At 40.3% G+C, this 27,436-nt stretch overlaps 2 protein-coding genes across 5 annotated transcripts in view; one reads left to right on the top strand and one right to left on the bottom strand.

The window, feature by feature from the left end:
- Positions 1-18,918, top strand: part of ano8b (anoctamin 8b) — a 39,016-nt gene extending 20,098 nt beyond the window's left edge. Inside the window, exons 4-19 of the mRNA XM_053322741.1 lie at positions 7,478-7,616; positions 7,702-7,798; positions 8,046-8,162; positions 8,308-8,435; positions 8,920-9,081; positions 9,164-9,316; positions 9,588-9,714; positions 9,956-10,011; positions 10,142-10,216; positions 12,917-13,164; positions 13,435-13,594; positions 13,776-14,213; positions 14,718-14,909; positions 15,227-15,358; positions 16,355-16,465; positions 16,902-18,918. Of these exons, the coding sequence (XP_053178716.1) occupies positions 7,478-7,616; positions 7,702-7,798; positions 8,046-8,162; positions 8,308-8,435; positions 8,920-9,081; positions 9,164-9,316; positions 9,588-9,714; positions 9,956-10,011; positions 10,142-10,216; positions 12,917-13,164; positions 13,435-13,594; positions 13,776-14,213; positions 14,718-14,909; positions 15,227-15,358; positions 16,355-16,465; positions 16,902-17,639 (3,073 nt within the window). The 3' untranslated portion in view covers positions 17,640-18,918. The remainder of the gene's footprint in view (positions 1-7,477; positions 7,617-7,701; positions 7,799-8,045; positions 8,163-8,307; positions 8,436-8,919; positions 9,082-9,163; positions 9,317-9,587; positions 9,715-9,955; positions 10,012-10,141; positions 10,217-12,916; positions 13,165-13,434; positions 13,595-13,775; positions 14,214-14,717; positions 14,910-15,226; positions 15,359-16,354; positions 16,466-16,901) is intronic.
- A 2,265-nt stretch (positions 18,919-21,183) lies between these two features.
- On the bottom strand, positions 21,184-26,611 carry dda1 (DET1 and DDB1 associated 1). Of its 4 annotated transcripts, none has more exons than XM_053322749.1 (6): positions 26,306-26,611; positions 24,514-24,594; positions 23,826-23,877; positions 23,562-23,623; positions 22,767-23,394; positions 21,184-22,714 (listed from the first exon to the last, which is right to left on the bottom strand). In XM_053322749.1, exons 1-5 carry the CDS (start codon positions 26,312-26,314, stop codon positions 23,290-23,292), a joined length of 309 nt encoding a protein of 102 aa, XP_053178724.1. In that variant the 5' UTR covers positions 26,315-26,611; the 3' UTR covers positions 21,184-22,714; positions 22,767-23,289. The 4 variants fall into 4 exon arrangements, with proteins under 4 accessions (XP_053178724.1, XP_053178725.1, XP_053178726.1 ...); XM_053322750.1 differs by having other exon boundaries at positions 22,771-23,394; XM_053322751.1 differs by having other exon boundaries at positions 21,184-22,723; positions 22,775-23,394.
- Between the last annotated feature and the right edge of the window lie 825 nt (positions 26,612-27,436).

The following is a 27,436-nucleotide window of genomic DNA, read 5'->3' as shown; positions in this document are numbered from 1 at the left end:
ATGATCCGTTCCTGTTGATAGGGAGGCACATGTCAGTTGATGGATTTAAATATGAGTAGCAGGACTTTGTAGTAAATCCTAAAGGAAACAGAGAGCCAGTACAATGAAAACAGAATTTTTCTGTTTTCTGGACTCTCCTGCCAGGGATTGCAGGAGATTGCATTGCAGTAGTCCAGTCTTGAGGAGATAAAGGCATTGGCATATTTCTCTGCATCTGACAGGGTTAGGCAGGGACAGAATTTAGCAATTTGGGTTTGAGATGGTGGAAAGAGTTTTTGCATAGGTGTCTCATATGGTCATCAAAAGTGAGCTGCGGGTCAACCGTGACACCCAGATTAGTTACTAGGGAGGTAAGGGAACATCAAAGATGGGATGAGGTATGGAGATTGACTGAATCTGGTGAGTAGTGCCAATAAAGAGAGTTTCAGTTTTACTTTGGTTTATCTGGAGGAAATGTGTACTCATGTAGGCCTCCATCTCCTTAAGACAGGTGCTGAGGCATGACATGGCAGTTTTGATATACAGCTGGTTATCATCAGCATAGCAATGAAAAAACTTTTCATGTCTGCCGATGACACGTCCACTGGAGGCATATAAAGAAGAACTGATCCTTGCAGAACACCACAGGTGACAGGGAGGGATCTAGACTTGCATCCTCCCAATGAGACATACTCAGTCGTACCAGAGGGGACTCAATGATCCAAAGGTGGTGTGGAAGTTCTCTAAGAGGATAGTGTGATCCATAGAATCAGGAAAGAGGGAGACCCTGCATCAGCTGCCATCAATAAAACGAAAACTTGGGTCCAAGGTAGGCTTAAGGAGGGGGAGTGGATGACTGTGACCTTGAAGGTAGATGAAATGCTTCTAGTTTGAAGGCAGAGGCTGACATTAGTATGATTTGAGCAGAGCTGTAGGAATGGGGTCCTGGGCTCAAGTACCTGTAAATCTGGCCTGATGCCAGTAAAATGGGGTAGAGTCGGCAACCTCTCAGACAGAGGGTCGATGACAGGAGGAAGGCAGAGAGGAAGAGCTGGACGGAGAGCGGATGTTGTTGACCTTGGCTCTGAAAAAGTCAATGTGGCCCTTTCATCATACATTCTGCAGCCTCAATTGGGGAAGATGATTGTGGCCTCAGGAGATAATTTATGGTGGGAAAAAAGAGAAGCACACTGGTAGAATAATGGTTACTGAACATGCCACATGACCGCAACACCCCTCGTTCGATTCCAGCCATGAACCCCTGTTGCATGCCATACCCATCTCTCTTTCCTCTCTATTGCTTCACAATCCATTAAAAATGTCAAAAAAATAAGACACATGATACGTAACCACAACGTCTGCAATTCAATTCTGGCCGTGGACCTTTGTTGTATTTCACCTCCCATCTCTCCCTCTTTCTCCCCTTCTTATTCCACTGTTGCTATAATAAAGGCACAGAAATGCCCTAAAAATATATTTAAAAAAATGCATATGGTTGCCAGGATTGTTATTCATTAGGTTTGAGTAGAACTGTGACTGAGCATCTTGAAGGGACTTTGAGTCCTTTGATGTTCACAGAAGGCTAGTTTAAGGACAGCAATCCCAGAGTCTTTTGAAGCGTCATTGCAAGACACATCCAGCTGTTTTTATTTTTCACAGGTCATGAGTGAACCAGAGAGCAGGATGTGAAAAATTGACCTCGCGTATCTTGACAGGGGCATCAAGATCAAAGACCCTACTCAGAGATGTATTGCCACTAGTTTATCCACTGACTGCAGAAGCTGATGTGATGTGGTGGAGGTCCATAGTCATAGCCTATGCTGTTCCAGTTCTGAAAAAGCATAGGAATGTCAAATCCATTGAGACTACCTTGTCTGACCCCAGATTGTAAGGGATGGTGATGACCAGGCCATTTATATGCCCCCCTGGTGGACATCAACATGCTGCTTCAGGCCGAGACACTCAGTCAGACTCAAAACCTTTGTAGATTAGAAGTCATAGACTATGTTGGTTCACATTTGAGAATAAGGCATTCAATAGAAGAAAGATGAGGCATTGACAGGGGACAGTTTCAATTCAGGCCGGTGTATGATTGCTAAACCACCACCATGACCAGAGCTGCAGGCTTTTCCCATGTAAATATAGCCACGAATAGTAAGTAGTAAGGCACATGAAATCAAGCCACTTGTTGTCATGTATGAGATTTATCAGTGAGAGATAGTGCATTAAATTATTCCATGGAAGCTGGTGACCAATTATGAGACCCAGGTTTGGTTTACTTCTGTATTCCACAATGAAGCCATGGTGCAAGCCTCTATGGATGTAACAAGGTCTGTTTCTCAAAATCCCAAACTCTTGGCAGGGGGTTAAAAGCCCCTTGTCGGATGTAAGCTGCATTAACTCCATAATTGTGTGGCAGTGCAGGCTATCATAATTAAACCTGTTGTGTTGTTTGGGTAGAAATGCAGCTTTGGTAACAGCAACAGTCACACACTAGTAGAGATCATTACCATAAACATGAGGGAAGCTCCAGTTGAAGAAAAACCCCAATCACAAAAGTTATAGCGCACCTCTGGGTGGTTTCCGTACTGATAGAGAGTGCAGGAGAGCTGGAGGAGACAGCCGCTGTCCTACAGAGAAAAGGGATCCCAGTAGAGAAGGTAGGAAGCACTTCATGTTGAATAATCCAAAATCCGTAAATCCCAGTAGAGGAGATTGGCATGACTTTACTTAAATTAATCCAAAGTCCACCAGTTTGATAGAACATACTCCAACTCCGGGAGCGATCAAAGAAAGAAGAAATTGGAAAACCATAAAAAGCTTAAGCAAAATGCAGGAAGGCCACGTTAAACACACAAGCAGTGAAGATCACAGTAAATTGTCTATGTAGCAAAGAGGAACGGCAGCCAGAATGCGCCAGTGCTCCAGAGTAACCTCTCTCCCACTGCAACACAGGCACCAAAACAAATCTGGACAACAGATCTGGGTGGCACTTGCTCTTCCATACTGCATTTCAACTCTTGACAAATATTTAGTTCTCTGCTGACTGTGCATTTAACAACAAGCCTCCCAAAAAAAATCCTGAGAGTCTTGACCAAACCTTTTTACACATAAATGGAATACGAATAGACAGATGGCCAGAGGGAAAGAAGAAAGAGAAAGAAAGCGATAGAGAGAGAAGCATTGAGATAATAGAAGGAGGAAAAAAAAGAGACAGGCAGAAAGACAAAGATAAGGAAAATGAAGGAGAGAAGCAGGGTAGTGTGGTGGGAGGATGGAGAGAGCTTTCTGAAAGTGTGCCAGTGGGTTTTAGATGAAATGCTCAAGGAAATGATTGCTGTGTGTGACACGAAGCACACTCTCCTCTCTTTTGCTCTCTCGCTCTCTACACACATACACCTGCTGTTAGATAGGTTGACCTACATTTTACGTGATAGAAAAGATAACCTAGAAAGTATTCCATCTTCTCAAATTCACCTTGAATAGTCATTCTCTTTGTGTACTAAACTAGGGAGAATTGACCTCTCTCTCTGTCTTTCTATAATGCAACTAACATAACAGGAGAGGTCCAGGTGTGTTATTTAATAAATGTAGGCTTGTTTTGTATTATGAAGTGAAATTACATTGCTCTTTTTCGTATGTGTTGTTTTTAAGGAGAATAGTAGTCAATGTAGAAATTTTGAGAGTATGAGATAAGCAGCAGGAGCCGGTTGCACCAGCTTTTTATAAGTTCATACTGACTAGTTTTTAACCACTTAACATACGCTGTTCCGTCTACGGGACGGTACGGATGTTAGGAGGTAGCCACACGTTATTCTGAATGTTTTAAACACCAACCCTTAAACATATATACTCATGCCGTACATCGTTGGAAAGCTTAGATTGTCCTGATTCATTCAAGACCACTCACGACTTATATGGTTGCTCACAGCCGTAATAGTATTAGCGATTAGCTCGGCTAGCCCCTGAGCTAAGTAAGAAAAGCTATAATGCCTACATACCTTCAAAGTCTTCCCTTTATCCACAACGATCATCTTATGACTCAGCACCTTCTGTACAGCTCGTCAAATATCCATTCTTGTGAAATATGAAATCCGTTTCCATAAAACCGAAATACTTTCCTCAATATGTCCATGTATTTAGTCCAACACGTAACGTAATAACACAAATAACAAACCATACGCGGTCCGTTTACGTCATTTCCTGACCCGCACGTCCATATCAGAGTACACGTGACTAGATGTTTACGACCGTGTGCCTCTTCTGCTTCTGACGACACCACACACAAGCCAATCGGTGTTTAGGATTAGGCAGCACATGTCTCCAAAGCCAATGAGGACATGTGACCGACAACAATGACGACATGGCTTTGATTGACTGCTGTTCTAGCCTATGGAAATATTCGGTGAAATGAAGTTGATAACCTTTTAGCCAATAGTCAGAGGTTTCCAACGGTGTATGACACTAAGCTATTAAGTTTGGCTGTCCATAAACAAACTCCAAGCGTAACCGGCGTGCGCCCGGTGCGTAAAAGAGTTGAACCATATATCATTACGCACTCGGCATTTTGGTACACGGTTGGTTCTTCTTCGACTTGACATATGACTTATAGCAAAATAAACAGATAGATAGATAGATAGATAGATAGATAGATAGATAGATAGATAGATAGATAGATAGATAGATAGATAGATAGATGGATAGATATGGCCAAACAAAAAAAATATGGTTATATGTAATAATAATGATAATAATAATAATAATAATAATATGGTGTCAGCTTTCATTAGAGACCAAGATTTTGATTGTAGGCAAAGGGGATGTGAAGTTATAGGTGTTTGATTGTGGTTATACAGCTTTGGTAACCATGGTAACCATGGTAACCAAGTGTCCATTTGGAGTCTCCAAAAAGGACCTAAGGAAAACGCATGGACATACCTGTTGAAAAATAATTCTGAAAAATTCATCTTTTGGTCTTTTGACTCCAAATTTGGACTGCATGAAGCCAAGACCTGTGGCTGTGGCCTCATTGTGTCTATATCCTGCTGAGAGGTCCCTGAATGTCTGTACACATGTCATTGTAAAGGCAAACCTATGGGCGAGTAAACAACCCCATCATTGTAACCTCTGCCACTCTTTGTCCGTAAGTCACAGAATCACACAGACACTTTTACAAGAATCCTGAGAGTGTTTCCTTTCCAATGATACCAGACACATCTCTGAGTCTCAAACTATGTGGGATCTGTGATGCTCACAACTTGGGCATGTCGTTTAGGCTAACAGCATAAAAAACAGGGGCGTATGTTAAGTGGTTAAGTAGAGTTTAGTTGTTACTGAATATTTACAAGTTAGATGAATCAACCAATTGAGCTAACTTTAGCTTGCTAATATCAGACCAGATCAATGAGTAGGTAGCCTAAATAAGGAATAAGGTTGACATATCTGATCTGGCACTTTAAATTGCATGGAAAATATGACAAAAAACTTCTTCCCATTCACTAGAATGAGAAAATGTGTCCAAACCTTTGACTGGACTGGTACTGTTTATTTTGTCTTTTGGAGGCCAGAAATGATGTGACACTAACCCCCTATTTAGATCCTCTTATTGGACTACAGTTGTTTCCTAGCAACCAATTTAAACATTACTAAATGGAATTGATGATGCAACTGAATTTACAAAATCACTTCTCTGAAACTCGCTGGTATATACTAAGAACTTTCAGAAGGACTTCACGCACAAACTTGGTGCAGCTGGTGCAATGCAGTCCCGGACAGCTTACGTTCAGTGCTGCTCTGTGTGTTATTTTCAGTAAGGCTCCATCTATTGCTTTGAAAACAACTTTAGCAAGAAGCACAATTTTAATAACTAATACACTCAGTGTGACACGAATGTCCTCCTCCTCTTACCTGACACATCATCCATTATTCAGACCTCAACTCTGACCAGGCAATTTACAATATTCCACCCTGTTCTGCTGAGTTTCTACATTACGTCTGATAGATATTTGCTAAATTAGCATAATTCTTGCGTGCATCGCTGGTGCTCTTCCTCAGCAGTGTTCTGCTCTCTTACAAGGTTAGCTCTGTCCACGCATTGCCTTTGACACTGTCTCTAAAAGAAGACTCCTTGAATTTCGGGAGAGAGAGAGTGTGTGTAAAAGGCGATAAAGTTTTGATTAAATAAGAGAGGGGGAATCTCATTAAGATTCCTGGCACACCTTCTTAAAGGCCTTGCAGTCATTGGCTTAGATTACCAAACAGTTGGTTTAAATAGATAGTGTCTTGTTTTTTTCTCTGACAAGGACCTTTAATATGATGGTGCTGCACACTAAGCAGTATTCAGTGATGATACAGAAGCTTACACCTCACATTTCTGCTGTAATCCATCATGGTGCCGAGTGTACCTCACTGTGCTGCTCCTCCATGTGCCTAGAGCTGCATGATGGATGGATGTTAAAGGCCCACCTAGGATGTTCTCGTGTGTGTGTGTGTGTGTGTGTGTGTGTGTGTCTGTGTGTTATTTATATATATATACACACACGTACATATGAAAGAGAGAGGTGAGCTGTCAGCCAGTAGGGAACAGAGGGCGTGGTGTTGTATTATTACTGCGATTTCAGCACAAAGCCGCTGGGAAGGACAGAAGGAGAGGAGAAGAGGATGATGGGATAGTAGAGGAGGGGGTGGAGAGAAAACAAGAGGAGAGGACTGTGAGAGATAAAAGGATGAAGAGTAAAGGGGGAGGGCAGAGAGAGAGGAGGGGAGAGGACGGGATAGAGAAAGGAGGAGGAGGAGGACAAGGGAGGAGGAGAGGAGATGTGAAGGAGGGGTTGATGGGAAACCAGATGATGAGAGTGATGAGGTTAAGGCATTAGAGGAGAGTTGAGATGACTTTAACACCATGAAGGACAATACATATCTGCTAATTTTGTTGGTGGCTGTTGAGTCTCTTATTCCTGTGAAAAACTGGAAACATTTCTTACACAGCTAAAAGAGAGTTTATTTATGTACAATAGAGCCAATTATAATTTCCCATAGTGCAGTGTAACATATTCAAACCTCCATTTTCTGACCAATAAACAGTGTGAAACCAAAAGAAAATCAATTTAATAGTGCAAAAAGACAGAAAAGCAGAAAGGCCTCATATTTTAGAAGCTAAAAGCAGCAAATAGTTGGTGTTTTTGTTTGATAAAGTAATGGCTAATTCTTTAATTGTTCTAAAACACCAACATTAAACAACGTTCACTTTCAAGAACAATGAGCTAAGTTCATTTTTAAGGACTGACCATTTTACACCAACACACAACAATCATACAAAAAAACCCCTCTGCTCAAAAAGAGATACCAACTTCTTTAGTGATTGCAACAACGGTAGACCAGAGTGCATTGCATTTATAAGGCATTGTCTGATTAACAGAAACCTGCTACTGTAGAATCACAGACTGAAGTCATATACAGAGTAGATTTTGTGTTTATAGACTGTATGTTTGTCCTGCAGTTTGTTGCGAGGTGCTGAGGAGATGGGATTGAGGAAAGCAGTGAAGCCTGAGTTTGGAGGAGGAACACGGAGCTTCTCCTGTGAGGAAGACTACATCTATGAGAACATTGAGAGTGAGCTGTGCTTCTTCACCTCACAGGTCGGTTTCGCACACTCACATGCAGACATGTAGACGTGCTCAAAATGCATTACAGGAATTTACGCCCTCCTCTTATTTGCTACAGGAGAGACAGAGCATCATTAAATATTGGCTGGACAATCTACGTGCCAAACATGGGGAAGTGCTTCATAATATCAACTTCCTGGAGGGCCAGCCAATCAGTAAGCTGCTTCATTTATCAGTGTGGTGTTACTAGATGCTTCAATTTTTGTCTAAATTAAACAGCTTCCTTGACAGGCTTTAGAAATGATCTGGTCTAGTCTGAAATAATGAGAAGCCAAATGTGATGAATCAGATATTTTACTGCACTCGGTAGATTCATTTCTATATCTTCTCTTCTTCTGTCTATGTTTTTCTCTTTGATCAAATTAATTTTACAGTAACTTTAACTAATTAATGCCTCTGCAGTCCCGGAGCTGAGTGCACGAGGTGTGATCCAGCAGATGTTTCCTCTCCATGAGCAGAGGATCCTGAGTCAGCTGATGAAGTCTTGGGTCCAGGCTGTTTGTGAGAAACAACCTTTAGGTCAGTAGAACAAGATACACTCATATAACGAAACTGTAACATTCACATTATAGTACAATAATGACACAGTTTGAATCCTATACTATATATATATATATATACTGTAGATGTCTGTCTCAAAATATATCTTTTATGGTGTTTACAGATGATATCTGTGACTACTTTGGGGTGAAGATTGCCATGTATTTCGCCTGGCTGGGTTTTTACACCACTTCAATGTTATATCCTGCTGTCATTGGTTTTGTGCTGTGGATGCTAACCGAGTCAGATCAGGTGAGGAGAGAAGCTGCTGTAGCCTAAAGCATGTTTAACCAGAAGTGATCTACTGTAGGTAAAACAAACAACTTCAACCTTCCAGGGGTTTTAATGGCTAATGCTAAACAAATATATGAACAAATAAATACAAGTGTGTCAGCCATATAACATACAGTTTCCCCTCCACATTGACTGACAATGTTGACTCACACAATATAGTACAGGTTGTTTCAACTTCACTAAAGCTATATGTAAACGTAATGAGTAAAATATTCAAACTCATTCCATCAAATTGAAATATTCCACATTTCTTGTGCATCATTTAATACACCGAAATTCAGCACATATTTTGTATGTTTTGAAACTTTGGATTACTTGCTATAAATTAAAAAAAGGGCCCGGTTTTAAGGGGTTGTAAATCAATAACTTACTTTATGAAATTTGTCATTAATATGCCCTTACAGTTTAAAGTATCTACGTGTATGTGTTTGGGGTTTTTCAGACAAGCCGTGACATCTGCTGTGTGGTGTTTGCACTATTCAATGTGGTGTGGGCCACTCTGTTTCTGGAACGATGGAAGAGGAGGGGCGCTGAGCTGGCGTACAAATGGGGGACACTGGACACGCCTTCTGAATCCCTGGAGGAACCACGGCCTCAGTTTAGGGTGAGAAATACTAAAGCTCTGATTGCTTCATCTTCTTTTTCTTTCCTCTTTCAGGCCCATTCATGCTCTTCTCTCTCGGCAGGGAGTCAAGCGCTGCAGTCCTATAACAGGATGTGAGGAGTTCTACTATCCTCCATGGCGGAGACGTGTGTTCAGGTGGCTGGTCAGCCTGCCCATCTGTATCCTCTGTCTCTGTTTCGTCTTCCTGGTCATGCTCATCTGTTTTGAGCTGCAGGTAAGTCAGCTGTCAGCATCTTTGTTTATGTCACCTGCTCGCATGAATATAGCAGAAATAATTCTGATGGTGAAAATCTTTAGAAAGGACAGATGCAGACGGCTGTGTATTGAACCAGACTATGAGTGCAGCTTATGAATAATGCAAAATAATCCAGAAAAAGAAGAGATACTCTCTTCCTAAAAATGTTTTTCAAGGATACAACTCCCTGGATGCCCTTGATGTTTTTCTAGGAGACGAAAAATGAAAATCTGTGATTGTGTCTCTACAGGAGTTTGTGATGGGGATCAAGGAAATGCCTCGGCTAGCTCGCTTCATCCCCAAAATCATGCTAGCTATCACTGTGACCGCATGTGACGAGGTGTACAGAAAAATTGCCTGCTGGCTCAATGACATGGGTAAGAGTGAAGCTGCCTAGACTGATCCAAATCATTAAGCGCAAGACGTCTCACACTGCAAACATTCACATTGGTCAATGAAATAAATGTGAAGAATGAAAAAAGATTGCTTTTATCAGAAAACATTGAATGGTCTTTATAGATATTTGATAATCTGTTGTAAACTCTATTAACAGTTTTGAGTACATTACAAGTGCTTCAGTAGGTGCACTAAATGATGATTTTTTTTTCTCCCCCCCAGAAAACTATAGACTCCAGAGTGCCTATGAGAAAAATCTCATCATCAAAATGGTTCTTGTGAGTGACATTTCATTTCATAACTAATCTAACTTTACCATCTGATTTACAGTCATACTTCATAAACTGTTTTTCAAATTCATGTTCACACATTTCTTTCTCTCTTGATTTTAATTCTTCTCTCTTGCAGTTTCAGTTTGTAAATTCTTATCTCAGCCTTTTTTACATTGGATTCTACCTCAAAGACATGGAGCGGCTGAAAGAGGTAAGACACCATCACAATCCCAGCTCTAATGTTTCTCTATCACACATTAGCTTCAGTTATTCTTCTGTCTACCAACATGTGTTGTTATAATGACCCATCCTCTCTCTGCTGAAATGCATTTATTTCCATAACCGTCCTTCAACACATCCACCATTCCACCTAATCCATCCATTTGTCCATCTGTGGAAGATGCTGCTGGTGATGTCTCTGTTAAGGAGCCTACAGAGGCAGGTCTGGGTCAATGTGCTGCCTTTCCTCATCCTCAAGGCCCAGATGCTTGTGGTTTCTGTTCCCTGGCTCTTCAGGGCCTTACTCAGATCCAAAGTATGATCCCTGCACATTCTCTATCTGAGTGGGAGGTCAGAGGTCAATGTATGACCAACCCCGTCATTCCTTGTGTGGCATGTCCTGTCAACCACGCCTTTAACTACCTTTCTGCTTTGTCAAAAATATTATGGTTTGTCTCTAGATTGTCTCCGTGGTGTGTGGTGAAAGCTTGCAATTTCAAATATGGTCATTTTGATGTTTTTGTTTTGAGAAAAACAAATCTCGACAACATTGAGGTTCAATGGCGGAAGTGTAATTTCACAATGTCACCATGTGAAATATGATGATGTCTTATAATGTCAGTGGCTACATATTGGATGTACAGTAAAACACTGAAGACACAGTACTCTGAGCAATAAGGATCATGTGATTACCTGGTTGGTTAACAGCAACACAGCTTAGTAACAACTACACACCCAGTTTTAAAAAGGCAAGTGACTGTCAGAAAAGGATATTTCTCCAGCCTGTCCCAGCTGGTTTAAAACTGGACATTGAGGGGGAAAAAGCTGTCTTTTAGCTTTTAGAGGGATCCAATGATGTAACTGGTTATTTTCTAGTGTTTCAGTATTCATCATTTCCATATTTCATATACTGGAGGGGACGTGAATCCCCACCCACCCACCCACTCTACATGATGATTATGCACCTGAGACTCGATGTGGAGTTTTTTAATAATTTATTTCCTTCTGTGCAGTTGGTGCGTATACTTTTGTCGATACAACCCTCATCACCCACACCTCAATTTCTCACTTTGTCAGCTTCTGTTACACTCTCAGCCTGGTGTGTCACCTCATTGAGTTTTTCATAATCTGTTAACATCAGCTGCCTTCATAGTTTTCCCATGTCTGGATCCCAACAAATAAAGTCCATGTTCTACACTTATTTGTCACAGAACATTTTACATTTTTGCCAAGTCAGTCAGCCCACAAACATAACCTTACAGTATAAGCAGCCATGGCTTGTTATGTTCATTTTAATACTGTAGCACAATAAATAGATATCAAAGTTAAGAAAAACTTAGCTGGAACATTTGAAAAAAACACTGGTTTGGTCTTTTAATCATCTGAAATGAAAACCATCTGGTGTTGTCAGCCTCATTCTGCCACTGTCTGACTCTGACACATCTATTCTGACTCCTTCAGTAAGTAGCAGTGGGAGAACAGTATCTGTTTTTCTCCATTTAAGATGTCACCTTCATTGACTGAAAATAACATCATGTCTATGTCCTTGTCAGGAACTCACTGTGGTTTTGTGTTGTGCTGTAGCAAGAAACTGCAGTATATTTTGCATCAGCATTATTTGACTTGGAAACAGTTTATTTTTTAAATTAAAACCAATAAAAGAAAGTGAGCTTTGTGATGCTGCAATGCTTGAAAATGTTTATCCTCCGGGTTTATATTAAATGGCTGATGAAATAGTCCCTGCCCATCTTTGAGTGGTAAAGGATAATTCTAGTGTATTACCACTTGAAGATTATTTTCATGGTTTGGGTTATCATTTCTGTTTGTTATGATTAACACTGTAAAGCCTGACCAGGGAAAGAAGAAAGAAAATAATGACACATTTCTTCCAGATTATCTAAACCACAGTTTTTGGGGGTGTAATTGAAAGTGACCCCACCTGAAAATATACTCAATACACAGGAAAAAATGACCACAACAAGTAAAGTAGGTTAAAGTTGAACTAAGTTGGTTGTAAATTTCATTTCCAGTTTATCTTTTTTTCCCCTTCCAAATACAAACTACCTGGAGCATTTGTTTAAAACCAGTATGACAGTCTACTAGTGTTGCTTGATCTGTCAGACTTGTTTGTGATATTGGCATGTTCCCCGATCTCAGCAACTTGATGAGTTGTTTTTTAGTCATAGCAATGTAGCTTAAAACTATTTTAAAAAATGTTTTAAAACAACAAAAAACTGGCATCATTCTTTAAGTGTGTCTTAAAGTGTTTGTGTGATTTGCATTTGCTCTGTAAGGTACAAGTGTTACTGTCATTAGCCTCTGTGCATTTTGTGTCATTGAAAAGTAGTCTCAGTGGTCTTAAAGGGCAGAAAACTGTCTGCTCTTGACACTCAAACCAGAAATGTCACAGTTAAAAGTTTGAACCTGTATCTAAAAGTTCAGCAAAAGATCTCTGACTCATGTGATTTGCCTCTGGATAAAGTATTTGCATAGTAGCCAAAAAATGATTGCTTTTTTTATTTGAAGATATATACTATTGCTTCCTAAGTCTGTGTGATTGTCTTGGTGCTCCTCTTGCTCTCCCACCTATCTCTACTCATTGCATTTTAAGCTGTTTGCATTTTTCCAGGATAGTGTTCATTTTTAATGTTCTGATTAGTTTGACAGTATATTCTTTTTCTGTTTGTCTCAGATGCTGGCCACTCTTCTCATTATACGCCAGTTCCTTCAAAATGTGAAGGAAGTGCTGCAGCCTTACCTGTATGAGCGCCACAAGCTGGGGGAGCTTACACTGCGAGCTGTGTGGGATCTGCTGCTCTCAGTGTTGATGAAATATGCCCGGCTGGCAGCTGGAAAAGCCCAGGCTTCTCCCACTGACCAGACCATGCCAGGACCTGGCCTGAGGGGCACCAGGCCTGGGGTGGGGCAGACAGACAGAAGGTCACACTCATTACTTACACTTTAAATGAATCAGTAAAAATAATACAGTAAAGAAACACTTACATTAAATTAAAGAAAAGTCATTGTAAACAGACCAGCTTGGGCTTTAAAAGATATCCACTTTATCTGCTTGTGTCATTATCTGTGCACTGCATGCAGTTATGATTCACACCAGCTGGACTCTGAGTAAATAGACCATTAGAGCATCACCGTGAGTGGTTAACACACACATTTTGTCTGAAGTCTGTCTCTTCCTTCTACTCCTCTTAGAGAAAAAAAGTGTTTGAATGGGGGATGCGGGGTGCCTGATGAAGAGGAAGGACGTGAGAGGGACGAGGCTGACAGCGGGAGGTTCAGTGAAGGAGAGACGGAGGAGGAAAGTCTGATTGACTGCGGTTTGAAATTGAGGAAAGTCAGCTTCATAGAGAAGGTACAAAGCAGTTTAATTACATAATTAATTTATGAGATGTTAATTACGTATGCTTCTAATGTAACACTTTTTTAATTTGTAAAATATATATATATTATATACAAATATAGTACCAACAATTAGTAGTTTTTATTTAGTAATAGTGTTGTTCAATGTTGCTAATCATGTTGTTGTTGTTAAGGTGGACAAAAGGCAAGCCTGCAGTGTGCCACCCATTGAGAACAGTTTCCTGGAGGAGGGGAGCCCCACTATGGTGGAAAAAGGAATGGACCCTGCCTCTGTGTTTGAGATGTGTGATGACGACGATGATAATGGCATCCATGATGTGAAAGAGTCAGGTGGGGCAGGGACAGGTGCGGCAGAAGGAAGTAATGCTGCTGCTGCTTCTGCTGGTGCTGGTGCTGGTGCTGGTGCAGCTGCGGCTGCGGCTAGTGCCAGTGGCACCCAGCTACCCTCTGGGGCTGAGAGCAGCACGTCATTGCGGCACAGAAGAAGAGGCAGGAGTATAGAGAGGCCTGAACCTAAAACGAAAAGGGATTCATGGATTGACCCCCCTGAGGAGAAAGAGAGCACCACACTCACCCAGGGAGAGATAGAGAGCTGCATGCAGACTTATGAGGTAAGAAGAACTGATAAACCAAAACAGAAACAGATTGGTTTTTGAATTATTTTCTTTAAAAATATTTCAAAGATCAGTTCACTAAAAATACAAAAGAAATACATTTTCTTACTTAAGCAGTGGTAGTGTGTGTTTTCCCCACTGGTATTTACCCAGGTTTAAAGATATCTTTCTCTCAGAGGCTGACTGGATTTTAATTTGTGATGCCCACACCATATAAAAATTTAAAAGATTAACAGCAACATATCTTTCAGAAACTGTTCCAGGGTTGGAAAATCTGTTTTCATTTGATCTACTTTCTTTCAAAGTAGTTACCCTGTATACTTTGAAACAGGGCAGTGATAAATGACTATATCACAGCTCAACAACTTTTTTTGGTATTTGGTATAATTGTGTGTTTGATTTGAACCATAGAAAAGCAGTCTGGTCTTCTAGCTAGTAGTAGTAGCTAGTACTGTTACTCACATGTCAGATCTGGTGTAACAATCCACTTTGCTTCCTCAGGACACTTTCCAGGACTACCAAGAGATGTTTGTTCAGTTTGGCTACGTGGTGCTCTTCTCCTCTGCTTTTCCCCTGGCTGCCATGTGCGCTCTCATCAACAACATCATTGAGATCCGCAGTGATGCCTTTAAGCTTTGCACTGGTCTGCAGAGGCCCTTTGGACTCAGAGTGGAGAGCATCGGCCAGTGGCAGGTCAGAAAGACACACTTTGCTCGTGAGGCACTTCTGTCTGAGTCCTAAATTGATTGAATTGATTGTCACCTGAAGACAGTTAAAAACATTATGCTGACAAGATGCAGAAACACTGACTTTGAAGATTGAGTACAATGGATAATTATGTAAACAGTATAACCATTTGATAATGGTTTTAAAGTTATAAATTCAGATGAATAACTTAACAAAATTAAACTGAAATACACAGAAATTATTCTCTTATTCTACCTTTTGTGTTTAGCACCACATAAAGTGTCAAGAGAATCTAAGTGGGTTTCTGTTTTACTCCTTCACAGACTGCAATGGAAGCCATGGGTCTGATTGCAATCATAGTGAACTGCTACCTGATTGGTCAGTGTGGTCAGCTGCAGCGTCTCTTCCCGTGGCTCAGCCCTGAGATGGCCATCATCTCAATCGTCATCCTCGAGGTAACGCAGCTTGTTCCTGCTAGACAATCTGAAGTGTTTAGAGTAGTGCTTGTTCAAACTTTTTCTCTGGGCACCAGCATTTTCAATATCACCTTTTCTCATGACCCAGTACAAACTGTATGCTAATCAGAAAATGTGCCAGGTTTTTGCAAACAAGCTAACAAACAAGTTTACTATTGTATATACAGAGTATTTTCTGCCTACAGAGACTTACGAGAGATGTATGGCAGAACATACTTAAATCTCTTCAATCAATCAGACTTTATTTGTATAGCACTTTTCATACATCGTGATGTAACACAAGGTGCTTTACATAGTCAGCACAAACAAACAAAAGGGAGAAAAAATCATTAAAAATACGAATTTATTAAAAATAGGAACTCAGGAAACGCTATCATAACTCCTAAGAATCTGCAATGAGGAAACACCAGAGGTTGGATAAAAATGTAATGAATAAATAAATAATAAAAAAAATTAAACTAACTAAATAAAATTAAATAAATAGCTAACATACAGTCAGTAATCTACACGAGTTGGATCAGTCAGTTGTGCCGAAAAAAACAACTATCTTATCATCTACTATCTAACTTATTTTATCCAAAGGAATGAAGGAAGTGCAACATGAATGCTGATGAAGCTGATCAAAAGTAGTTAATGTGGGATGGGTCCCGGCTTCTTTTGCATAAACCTGAAGAGGTAAATTGAGGCTCTCTTCATGTTTCGCCAACCACTTGTAACATATTTAGATTCTGGCTCTGTCAGCTCTGCACTCTGTGGCTGCCTATATTCGGAAAAAGGTAAACAGCCTGCAGCTCTGTCTTGGCCTGATAAGTTAGGCCTATCAGAGGGAGAATATGAAGGCACAAATGTTGTTGTGCCAGAATTAGTTCAAGTATCATATTCTTGGAGTGTATTTCTGACATTGTCTTCTATGACATTGTATTTTCATATAACTATTTTTTGTTCAAAACCTCCTTTCTACCTGTCTATCTGCAGCATTTTGCAATCCTCCTGAAGTATGTCATCCATGTGGCCATTCCCGACATTCCTACTTGGGTTCGAGAGGAGATGGCTAAACTGGATTATCAGCGCAGGGAGGCCTTTAAGGTAAGTTGTGGAAAGGAGAGAAATTAAGTTTTATTCAGGCATTTTAAACAAGCCAACGTACATGTGTTTTTCCTTCACCGGACTGACCTTTATTATTGTTTGCGTACTGTATTGCACTGTATTGTCATTTCTGTACTGTAATATAATAAAATCAATAGCAGCAGCTGCTGCTATTACAATGTACTGCAGCAGTGCAGCATTCTTTTGGAGACAAATTGCTTGTTTTAAACTAGTGGTCAAATTTTAGCAACAAGCCTTCAAATGTATTGTAAGTTCAGCAAGTTGCACTATAAGAAAAGATGTGGTGGCCTCTGCTGTACTAATGCAGGACTCTTGATAAGGTATTTGTTTTACGGGTAGCACTGCAGTATTGTAATGGGTTAGCTGGGTTAGTGCTGATTCTAGTAAATACACTGATGGTTCCTTTCCTCTGCAGAAGCATGAGCGGCAGGCGCAGCAGCATTACCAGCAGCTGCAGAGGAGGAAGAGGGAGGAGGAGGAGAGGCAGAGGCAGGCGGAGCATATGGCCCGCAGGGAAAGGGAGCGGGAGGACGGCAAAGGCGACTCCTCTGGGGATCACCACCACGACAAAAGTCACAGCAGCAAGTCACGCCCCGGTGGTGGAGGCGGGGGCGGCGGGTCAGACAAGCCCAAGAGGCCCAGCTCTCTGTTGGCCAACAATAATGTGATGAAGCTGAAACAGATCATCCCGCTCCAGAGTAAGTTCTCCTCGAGTGGTGCCCGCTCCCCTCAGTCACCCACCGGCAGTGAGCCAAAGCTGCCCGGGTTCCTGAGCTTCAAATTCCTCAAGTCACCTGAGAATAAGAAGGAATGTGCTGCGGCTTCGTCGTCTGCCGCCACAGCCACAAATGCCACAGCGACAGCATCATCATCATCCTCATCATCAGGTAGCAGCTCTCAGGAGCGTTCTCAGTCACCCAGCAAAGCCTTCAACCCTGGGAAACTGTTTAATTTTGGGAAATCTGAGGGAGGGACATGTGTGAATGGGGCTCCGCTGCCCAGGTCTGGGGAAGGATCATCATCACAGACGTCAGATAGACAAGTTTCCAGGTCTGATTTGAACGGCGTACCGGACGAGATCCCCTCTCCTGGAGGGGAAGGGTCCGAAAATGGACATTCAACAGACTTGGACCCGGTTGGTCCGAAAGTCTAGTAGCTCCAGATTGAACAAACTTGTCTTTGGTTACATCTCAACTGAAGAAATGATGTGTTTACTGTGAGGAAAGGCCTAACCTTCCTTCTGTGCTGTCACAGGCCATGTGTCGAAGTACTTGAAGCAGAGAAATGAAAAGTTGAAAATGATGAGAGGTGACTGTTGATTTGGTTTGCTTTTTCGCTGAGAGACAAAAAAAAAAAAAAAACAGGCTTCTTAAGAAAGACGTAACCCTCCTACCATGACAGAAAAAACACACACACACACACACTCCCTTACACACACAAACATACGAATCCTTCCTTGTCTGCAATACATAAAGAAATGCATGAGCTGCGTTTCTAATGTTTTTAAGCCTTTAAAGCAAAGAGCTGTGTTTCTTGATTTCTTCTAGTCAGAAATTGTAAGCATCTTGGTGGCCTCCCACTAGGACGTAACAGTCTGTCGTGGAGGAAAAAGATTTAAAAAAAGAAAAGGAAAAAAAAAAGTATACAGTGGTATGAAAGGATCACCGATTGTACATCAAATAACTACTGAGGATGTTTTTAGCCATCACAACACAAGTGATTTATTAGATAACGGTCTCATTTTTAACTGTGAAGAATTCTTGGGCCCTTCACTTTTATATTGAAGTGGAAAAATGGAAAAGCAATATCAATCAGTGTTTTAATTATAAATAGTACTTCAATTCTTATCAATCATCACATAAACCCTCCCCTTAATAAGCATCCCTGATATATCACCAGCTTTATTTTCAAAGCAGAGGTGATGATGTCTGAGCTTTGTACACTTCTTCCCATCCTGTGGCAGTATCAGATCTGTTTGAAAAGAAAGTAAAGAGCTTAGTAAGTCAAGCTGTCACATACCAGTATTTTTCCCAAGAGAAAAGGCAAAAAAACAAACAAACAAAAAAAATAAAAAATAAAAATGCAGAAGTAGACGCAGGTAATTTGTGAGAAAATGGAGCATGGAAGCCTGTTGCTTGCTGTTCCCCCCGTCCGAGCTTGTAGACCGCCTTGTAAACACAGATGGTGCTCCATTCCACGAGCGCAGAGTTGAAGAAGATACATTTGCACTAAACCCTTACACCCTGCATAGAAACGTATCTCTCTCTGCAGGAGAGAGGGCCGACACCAGCCTGCCTCATAACATTATGCAAAAGCTGGATTGTTCCGATTTCCTCCTTTCACACACAGAACATGCTATCTACTCACCTGTCCCTGCCCTCAGCAACAAAGGGATTTTCCTAAATAATTCAGATTAGGCTTCTTTTCTTTTCTGTTTTGTTTTTAGTTTTAGTTTTTTATAATTCTTGCTCTTATTTCTGTTGAGCTCCGTATCTTTTTTATACGAGCCATGTGCTGCGTTGCTTTAATGCAGTGCTGATGATGGGATCTCCTTTTTTAACCAAAGCGGTATTTTTCGGATTATACTGTTAACCCAAGATGTATGTGCTGTATGTTCTGTTGATCATGTACATCATGGATATACTATATATTGTTCTTTGAGTAATCCAGCCCATCATCTACCATTAAGCGGTATTTCACTACTGCAGGGTCTCCAGAGGGTGGTGCCAGAGTTTACCTGCATAGAAAATTGTGTTGTTGAACCACTTATGTTGATGTGCTATTGACTACTTGCCCATGCCATCAGTGTGTGATCAGCAAAGGGAGCAGACTGCAGTTTAAGAGCACTTTGAAAGGAAAAAAGTATAAGACGGTCATTAGAAAAGGTACATATACACACTATAGGATGAGAGACAAAAACATTAACTATGCATTTCAATACCACCTCCTCTGGCAAGGATTTTGGCAATAACACTGAGTTGCAGGAGACTTATCTGTAATACTACAGTATAAGTCTAGACTAACCCCTCCACCCACGGCACCCATCAATCCTGCATTATCCCCAGCCAGACTCTATGCACCATGTTCCTGCTACAAAACCTTTTCTTTGTGTCTGCTCAGTATTCACTGTCAATGTCAGTGAATGCAGCACACTCTCAGCTCCCTCCTGTCTCATATTTAATGCAAGGAATCTCCCCTGACTCACTATTAAAATAATAATACCAATAATCTCATCCATCAACCGCTTTGTGTTCACAGAATCTCTCTCACCTGAGGTTGGTGAAGACATTGACCTTTTAAGTTTCTGCATTTCGCTGCTGCTTTTCATAATATCTGTAACAACTTAACGAGTCTAGTGCACTTTTTCAATCACATGCATCAACAGACAAGATGGGCAAAAATATGAGACTCTATTAATTATATTAAATGCAATAAGGAAATAGACAGGACATTAATTTCTATGGTCTCAGTATCATTTTTCTGTCAATCTATGTTCTTTTTTATATTTAGAGGTCATTGTTTATTACAAATGTAAAATGAGATGTGCAAGGCTGAGAGGAATGCAATATGATCAGTGTCTTTTGTATCATTCTCACAGGCTGGTCATTGTTAAAGAGACACATGATAGAGATCAAGACGGTATCACGTAGCTGAGCTTAGACTCATCAAAACCTTTTTTTTTTCTTGCAGCATTTGGATTTCAGGGATGCAATAGAGTCCATATATCATTTAAAAGTTTGTGTAGAAAGGAGAAGCCAGCGACAAAACAGAGATGACTTAAATGAGAGGAGAGACGATAAGGGCATGGGCTGACATTGGTGCAACACAGTGAATCTGAGCTTAGGCCTCCATGTAGGTTCCTCCTTTATTCAGGGAAAACATACAACTTCATAAAATGGAAATGGATTAACCAACTTATTACTTCTTTCATCCTTGCACTTTTGGCAGCAGCATATTGTCTTCTTCTGACTCTTGTTATTATGGAGGTCTTTAAATAAGTTTTGGTTGAAGTAAATCTAAATATTGGATAGTTTTGGATATCGTAGAAAACATCTTCAAGAGGCATCCCACACCAGAGACAGCACCATCACTGTTTTCTCGGGCCCAGCACAGGCGTCCGTTACAGAAGGACATCAGCTCAGACAACCAAGACGCTTCATCAGCCGTGTCAAATTCACTATCAAAGCAACAGCGGTTCTTTACAAGGTTTTTGGCTCATTTAGACTTAACAAGCACCATGAAACATGTGAAATCAGTGGGATTGGACTGAATGAATTTAGTGAACATATAGTCTTCTGGATTTTAAGAGTGGACATGAACAGGTGAGATTCTCACCACAGCTACATTAAATTCTGACCCTAACGTCAGAGTTTAAGATTAGACATCTTCATGGAAGCCTCACTTACTGAACATCATATGCTCTTCCAATGTACCACTGTACAAAAAAAATCTTTTAAAGAAAAATACTGGGAAATGGGACTATTTATTTCTTTTAATTTATTTTGTCATATTTTTGTAAGACCTGAAAAATAGTTAATAAAACTATTTCAAATGCATTTCATGTGTTGTGACTCATTTGTTCCTGCAAAATCCGTTTTTTTTTTCTCACTCATTTGTCTTTTAGGCCTCACGGTATCTCCTAAATTCAAGAATTTTAGCAATATAATCTTCCATTTAAAGTACCACATGACAAATACCCAGTTTCAGTCCAGTTTTATTTCAGTAAAGCTAAAAAGAACAAATCTGATCTAACACACATGAGATGGGGGCAAGGCCTAGGGTGTCGTAGAACAGTCTGAGCAGAAGCTAAATGTGGCTTTACACTTCAAAAACAGACAGGCTATTTACACTGTAGGTAGGAAGATGACCACACTGTCAACCCACATTGCAGCATAGACTCACAGAAGGACAGGATGCTTTTATGTGACTCTGCTGGGCAGTGATAAGAACATTTTTTCTCAAAAAAAAAAGAAGCTTTATTCAGTGTTGTTCAGTATGTGACACCAATACAAACTGAATCTCAGGAACAAGGCAGGATGGCGACTGCACTTTGCTGTGCATGCTTATTGTGCATTCTATGGCTGAAATTATAATACCCCTTTGAGCCTCCTATGTTCCATTGCACCAGCTCTCACACGAAAACCACCCAGGGCTGTCACAAGTACAGGACGTACAGAACAACTCCTTGGACCTGAGCTGGGAGAGGAAAAGGGTCCAAACCATGATGACAGGTTGTAAGGCCTCTAATATCTTTCACAGTCACACAAGATAGCGCCACAACCTCAAACCCAAAGTTTTATTACTAGTCCAGGAATATAATGCCCAGCCATGAAAACATCAACATGCAAGGCAAGATAAAATCCACTGGGCAATGGGGTTCTTGTCTTTACCTTCACATGAGTTGTTTCTTATTGTATCCATGGGCATGTGTTACTTTACAAAAAGGCAGACACAAAGATACTTCATTGGATAAACTAATTCTGGTACTGGCAATTATTTACACACATCATAATGTATTTGTTATCCCTTTTTTCAGACATTACTATACATATTTTTCCTCACTATCTGTGCTGTTGCCAAGTTGTGCAATAAAATCCAACATTAGGATTTACAACTTCATATTTAAGATCAACTCTTTGCTTTTTTTCTTCTTTGCTTTTTACGCCCATTGATGACAGAACAGCTAAAATTCAGAGCCAATCCCATTCATACTAGCCTCAGTTAGCCAGAGGGTGGTGCTAGATGCAAAAATATTTCCCAGAAACACCAAGACGACATTTAGTCCTAAAAGCACAAGTTCCCGGATAGAATGGAGATATGCATATTCACCATAAACATACACGTCTAAAGGGGAAATGTGGAAGAGTTGCTTCTACTTTGTGCTGTTCTTCACAGTGCATTCTTGGTTCTGTTGATTCAAACAGTGTGGAGAAATAATGCAATGCCCCCATGTGGTTGCAGAGTAGGCAGTGAAACTGAGAGGGTGGGCACTGTGGCTGGCAGGAAGCGCATTGCCATACATAAACAAGAATAGTTATAATAAAATTAAAACAGTAATAAAAATGTTATCTTTGCACAAATCAGGACAGACTCTCCAGCTGACAGAAGGCTACACAAGTCATGTACCAGTATGAGACAGTTTTTTTTAGGGTCAAGTCTGACTTTATCTGTCAAGTCCATTGCTGATCTTGAATCTATTCTGATCTATTCTTTTTTTTTTTTTTACTACTCATTCACCTCACACACACACACACACACACACACACACACACACACACACACACACACACACACACACACACACACACACACACACACACACACACAGTACAACACACAATACACACTCACAGCTCAACATTCATACAAACATATGCACATACATGAATCCACACAGGATATGGTCAATACAAATTAAAGAATCATCAGTACGGAGTCCTATCCTCATGGCTAAAGTGTCACTGACCAACAGTGAGTTAAGGACAGTTCAGGAAAAAATGTTGGTGTAAAATTCTCCTAAAGCCAACTACAGCATTTATGACCATTTATCTTCACATTTTTCCATGTACATGATATTTAGGCTATAAAAGACTGCTTTGTTAATGGAAATTTCCCCAATTCTCTGTGGGTAACCCTTAATTTCATGCCAGGAAAGGCATCCTGCCATGTTAGAGAATGGCCAGAAGTCTTTACTCAGGTGGGATTATCCTTTCTGTTCTTTGTTTATATTGACTATGTCCTGTGTATACACACACTCAAACACACACACACACACACACACACACACACACACACACACACACTTATGAGTCTTCATTCATCTCTTGGCTATCTGTCCTGGCGATCTTCCTTGGGGGCGCTGGGCTGTCGCTTTCACCTTGTTCCTGTTCCCTTTTCTTTGCTGCATTCTGTTTGACACAAAGGATTATAAAGCAGTCAGTAAAATCACACACCACACAAATATGAATCATTGTTTTATGAGTCTCAGCATTAACTGAGACCAAATTAAGATGGTTAACAAGTAAACACAGATTTCGAAATTTAACTCAGAAGATGTTCAGAAGAACATGCTCACCTTTTTGTCCCACTGCTGATGGAGGTAACGCAGGAGGATGTTGGTTTTCTCTGTTACAATAACTGTAGAGAAAACACAATCAGCATATTACTGAGAAATTAAGTTTAAAGCTGACCATCTGAGAGCACAGTCGCCCAAAAAACAATGCCAGTTTAGCCTGGGTGAAGACACCTCAGTGATAAACTACAAAACCCTTTCTGTTAATGTATGGTTTTAAGTGACTATTCTCCCACAGTTTTGACCTTTGAGCCTTTTGGTACTTACTCTGTTCAGAGGGGTATTCACGTGTTGGAAGGTAAACAGAGGGTCTTCGATTCTGTAAGACAGGGCAGTAAGAGGTTACGAATTACAGTTATGCATTTGTCGTTTGTATTCTTAATGTATAAATGAATCAAGGAACAATCACAGCATTTATTATATTATTTGTCTTGATCTTGATATATGTGCAAACATTTGTTTCAGGTTTCAGGGGAGGCTCAGTGAATGGAAGTGAAAAGATATTAGATTAGTGATCAAAAGAGAGATCACATAGAATAGCTTAAATGTGTGTGATTTGGTTAAAGAGATAGTTCAGAGATACAGTAGTTCTTTCCAACTCTCCCAGAGTCAGAAACTAATAAATGCCTTAGGACAGATTTTAATGTATTTGGTCTAGTCTGAATTATGTCAAACAGTGATATCAGGCTATCTTGGCTCAATTGTTGAATGTCTATGGGATCAAATAACATAAGAATGATACCGTAGGCATCTAGGAATTGAATAAAACAATACTTTATTAAGCAAGTAAACTAAGGGGGGTGAGGGGTGCCTTTTTCCAACCTTTGTCTGAAGGGAGGCCCACAGTCTCCGACATTAAAACCCCCTGTATTAGACTACTGTTAGGCATCTTTTCCAACAGTGTATTGGGATTAATGAGAGTGTGATGAAATACATATTATCATAGTCTACTTACAGATGCTTTACAAACAGAGTCTGCATGAAACCTGCTGAAGTTGCTCTTATTGTAGACAGGGAGTCCTTTCAAAAAATCCGCCTGTGGGAAGAAGGTGAGGTGATCAGTTAACTCTGCAGCTGTGGACTGCTGAATATATTTCCTTCCATCTATTACTTGACCCTAAACATTGACCTCATGCCTATTTATCTCCCATAGTGATTCTACTTTTAGCGTGTAGACCCATTTCCGTGGTTATTCAACTATAAAGCAACTGCAACAACAAGTGGTGGGCGAAGTATTCACCAATATAGCAATGTTAAAAAAATCACAAGTAAAAGTCATGTATGAAAAATCCTACTTAAAGTAAAAGTACAAATTTCATTCCCCTGACTTGTATATTATAATATGTGACATTAGATTATTAATACTGAAGCATCAGAGTGTGTAAGCAGCATGTTACTGCTGTAGCTGTTGGAGGTGGAGCTAGCTTCAACTACTTTGTATACAGATAGCTAGTTTAGTCCAGTGGTTTCTAGCCTAGGGGGTCGGGCCCCTCCAAAGGGTCACCAGATAAATCAGAGAGGTCATGCCATGATTAATGGGAGAGGAAAGAAGAAAAACAAAGCTCTGATACACCAATCTGTTTTTTGTTTTTAGACTTTTTCTCTAATCTTTGATTTTTGGTGAAATATTGGATCATTTGAACATTTATTTAAATGAAACCATGTGAGAAGTTTAGAGGGAAAAATCACTATTTGTTGGAGCAGTTAACAACTCATAGACATCTGAAATGTGACCCTGACTACACACTGCTTTTTGTAAAATGTCAAAAGCCAAAAAGGTTGGAAACCACTGGTGTCATCTTTAAAAATGTGTTGTATTTAAAAAAAACAAACAAACAAAAAAACTTGTTATATTATCCATTGTGTGAAACCTTTATCTGAGAAGTAACTAAAGCTGTCAAATAAATGTAGTGGAGTACAGAGTACAATGTTTCCCTCTGAAATGTAGTGGAGTGGAAGTATAAAGTAGCATCAAATGACTTAATGACTGTAATTGAAGATCAATTTTTTATTTATGGTTTATTTTTTAGTATTGTTTATTTTTATCATCATTGGTATACACTACTGATAGACATTTCATTATTTATTGTTACTATTATTATTTTATTATCATCATCATTTCTGTTTTCTGCATGAGCTGGCCACTCTCTCAGGGGCGGGGGCGGCATAGTAGTAGTAGTAGTAGTTGTTGTTGTTGCAGTGCATTGTATATTATGGATAAAAACCCAATAAAAACATCTCAATATTATTTTTTAAAGTAGTTTCAAATGGAAATACTCAAATAAAAACACAATTACCTCTACCCTGAACATGAATATATGGACGAAGTTACTTTCCACCACTGGTTACAACACATTAACATTAAAGGTATCCTCAGTTTTGCACTACATGTTAGATTATTAGATAGAGAGGAGGCAGGCTAAGGATGCAGGACACAGACATCGGGGCTGGGCGTGCCCTCACACCCGGTGCACGCTAACAGGCCTGCTGCCTACCCCCCATAACACTCCCGGTAACCTCCCAAACTGCAGGCGATGACATGAGATTGAATGTAACGTGACAGCAAAGTGGTGTCAAATTAGCGAGCACAAAACGAAACCGGCCTTCAGTGAATGAATATCCAGCAGGAGAGGCAGGTGTGCCGAGCAGCTACTAGGCAGCTAACTAACTCACATGATACCCCTTCAGATCGATACGACAGCTTGAGTAGACATTAGTAGCTCTGTATCGGTATGTGTAGTGTGTACCTTCTCCATGGTAGTGGTTGAAATATCCAACGTCGAGCCGCCGACTTGTGACTTGGCGTCTGTTGTCGAGTGCGTTCACGGTTAGCCGCGCTAGCTTACTGAGCAGTTAGCCGACACACAGCTGTCCTGTCGGGCCCCTCTTTCCAAAAGAAAACAACGACGTTCACACACAAGTTGCTGTTTCCATTCTAGATCCCGGCGGCCACTAAAACAATTATATTAACTCAAGAAAAAATAGCCCATAAGCTGGTAAAGCTAGTTACACAGGACTTCCTCAGCTAGCATGATGGCTGGATGGTAGCGACGCTTCCTTAACCACGCCTCGGAAAGCGCTTATTGGCTGTTTTTTCCCCCACGTGTCGTCCCCTTGACCAAACAGCCAATCACTGAGCAGAAAAAAGACTGACCCCTCCCTAAAATATTGAGCAGGCAGCTTCATGAAAAAAGCGTCACAGCACATTAGACAGCTTGAAGAGCAATGCTCTGAACATGTGATGTTATTGATAGATGCAAACAGTGGGGGAGAAAAACTAAATATTCATTCAAGGAGGCGACTTTAAAATTTTGACGTACCTTAATGTTACTTTTAGTTCTTTACTTGATTATTTCCATTTGATGCTACATTATACTTCCACTCCACCACACACTCTAGTACATTTCAGAGGGAAATATTGCGGTCAACTCCATTATATTTATTTGACAGCTTTAGTTCTTTCTCAGATGAAGATTTGACACAATGAATAATATAACATGCTTCAAAATAAAACACATTGTTAAAGTTAAAGTGATTTCCAGCCTTTTTGGCTTTTGACATCTACAAAAAGCAGTGTGTAGTCGGGGTCATATTTCAGAAGTCTATGAGTTGTTAACAACTTCACCAAATAGTGATTTTTTCCCCCTCTAAACTTCTCTCATGGTTTTATTTTATTAAATGTTCAACTGATGTAATATTTCACCAGATATCAAAGATTAGAGGAAAAGTCCAAAACTGAAAACAGATTTGTGTAGAAGTTTTTTTTTCTTCTTTCCTCTCCCATAAATCATCTCATGACCTCTCCGATTTATCTCTAAGGTGGGAACCACAGGACCCACCAGCTCCACCTCCAGCAGCTACAACAGTTACATGTTGCT

The sequence above is a fragment of the Scomber japonicus genome, chromosome 7, assembly GCF_027409825.1.
Source record: "Scomber japonicus isolate fScoJap1 chromosome 7, fScoJap1.pri, whole genome shotgun sequence".
Taxonomy (NCBI): Eukaryota; Metazoa; Chordata; class Actinopteri; order Scombriformes; family Scombridae; genus Scomber; species Scomber japonicus.
Note: the sequence above shows the minus strand (reverse complement) of the source record. Positions and strands in the feature narration are given on the sequence as shown.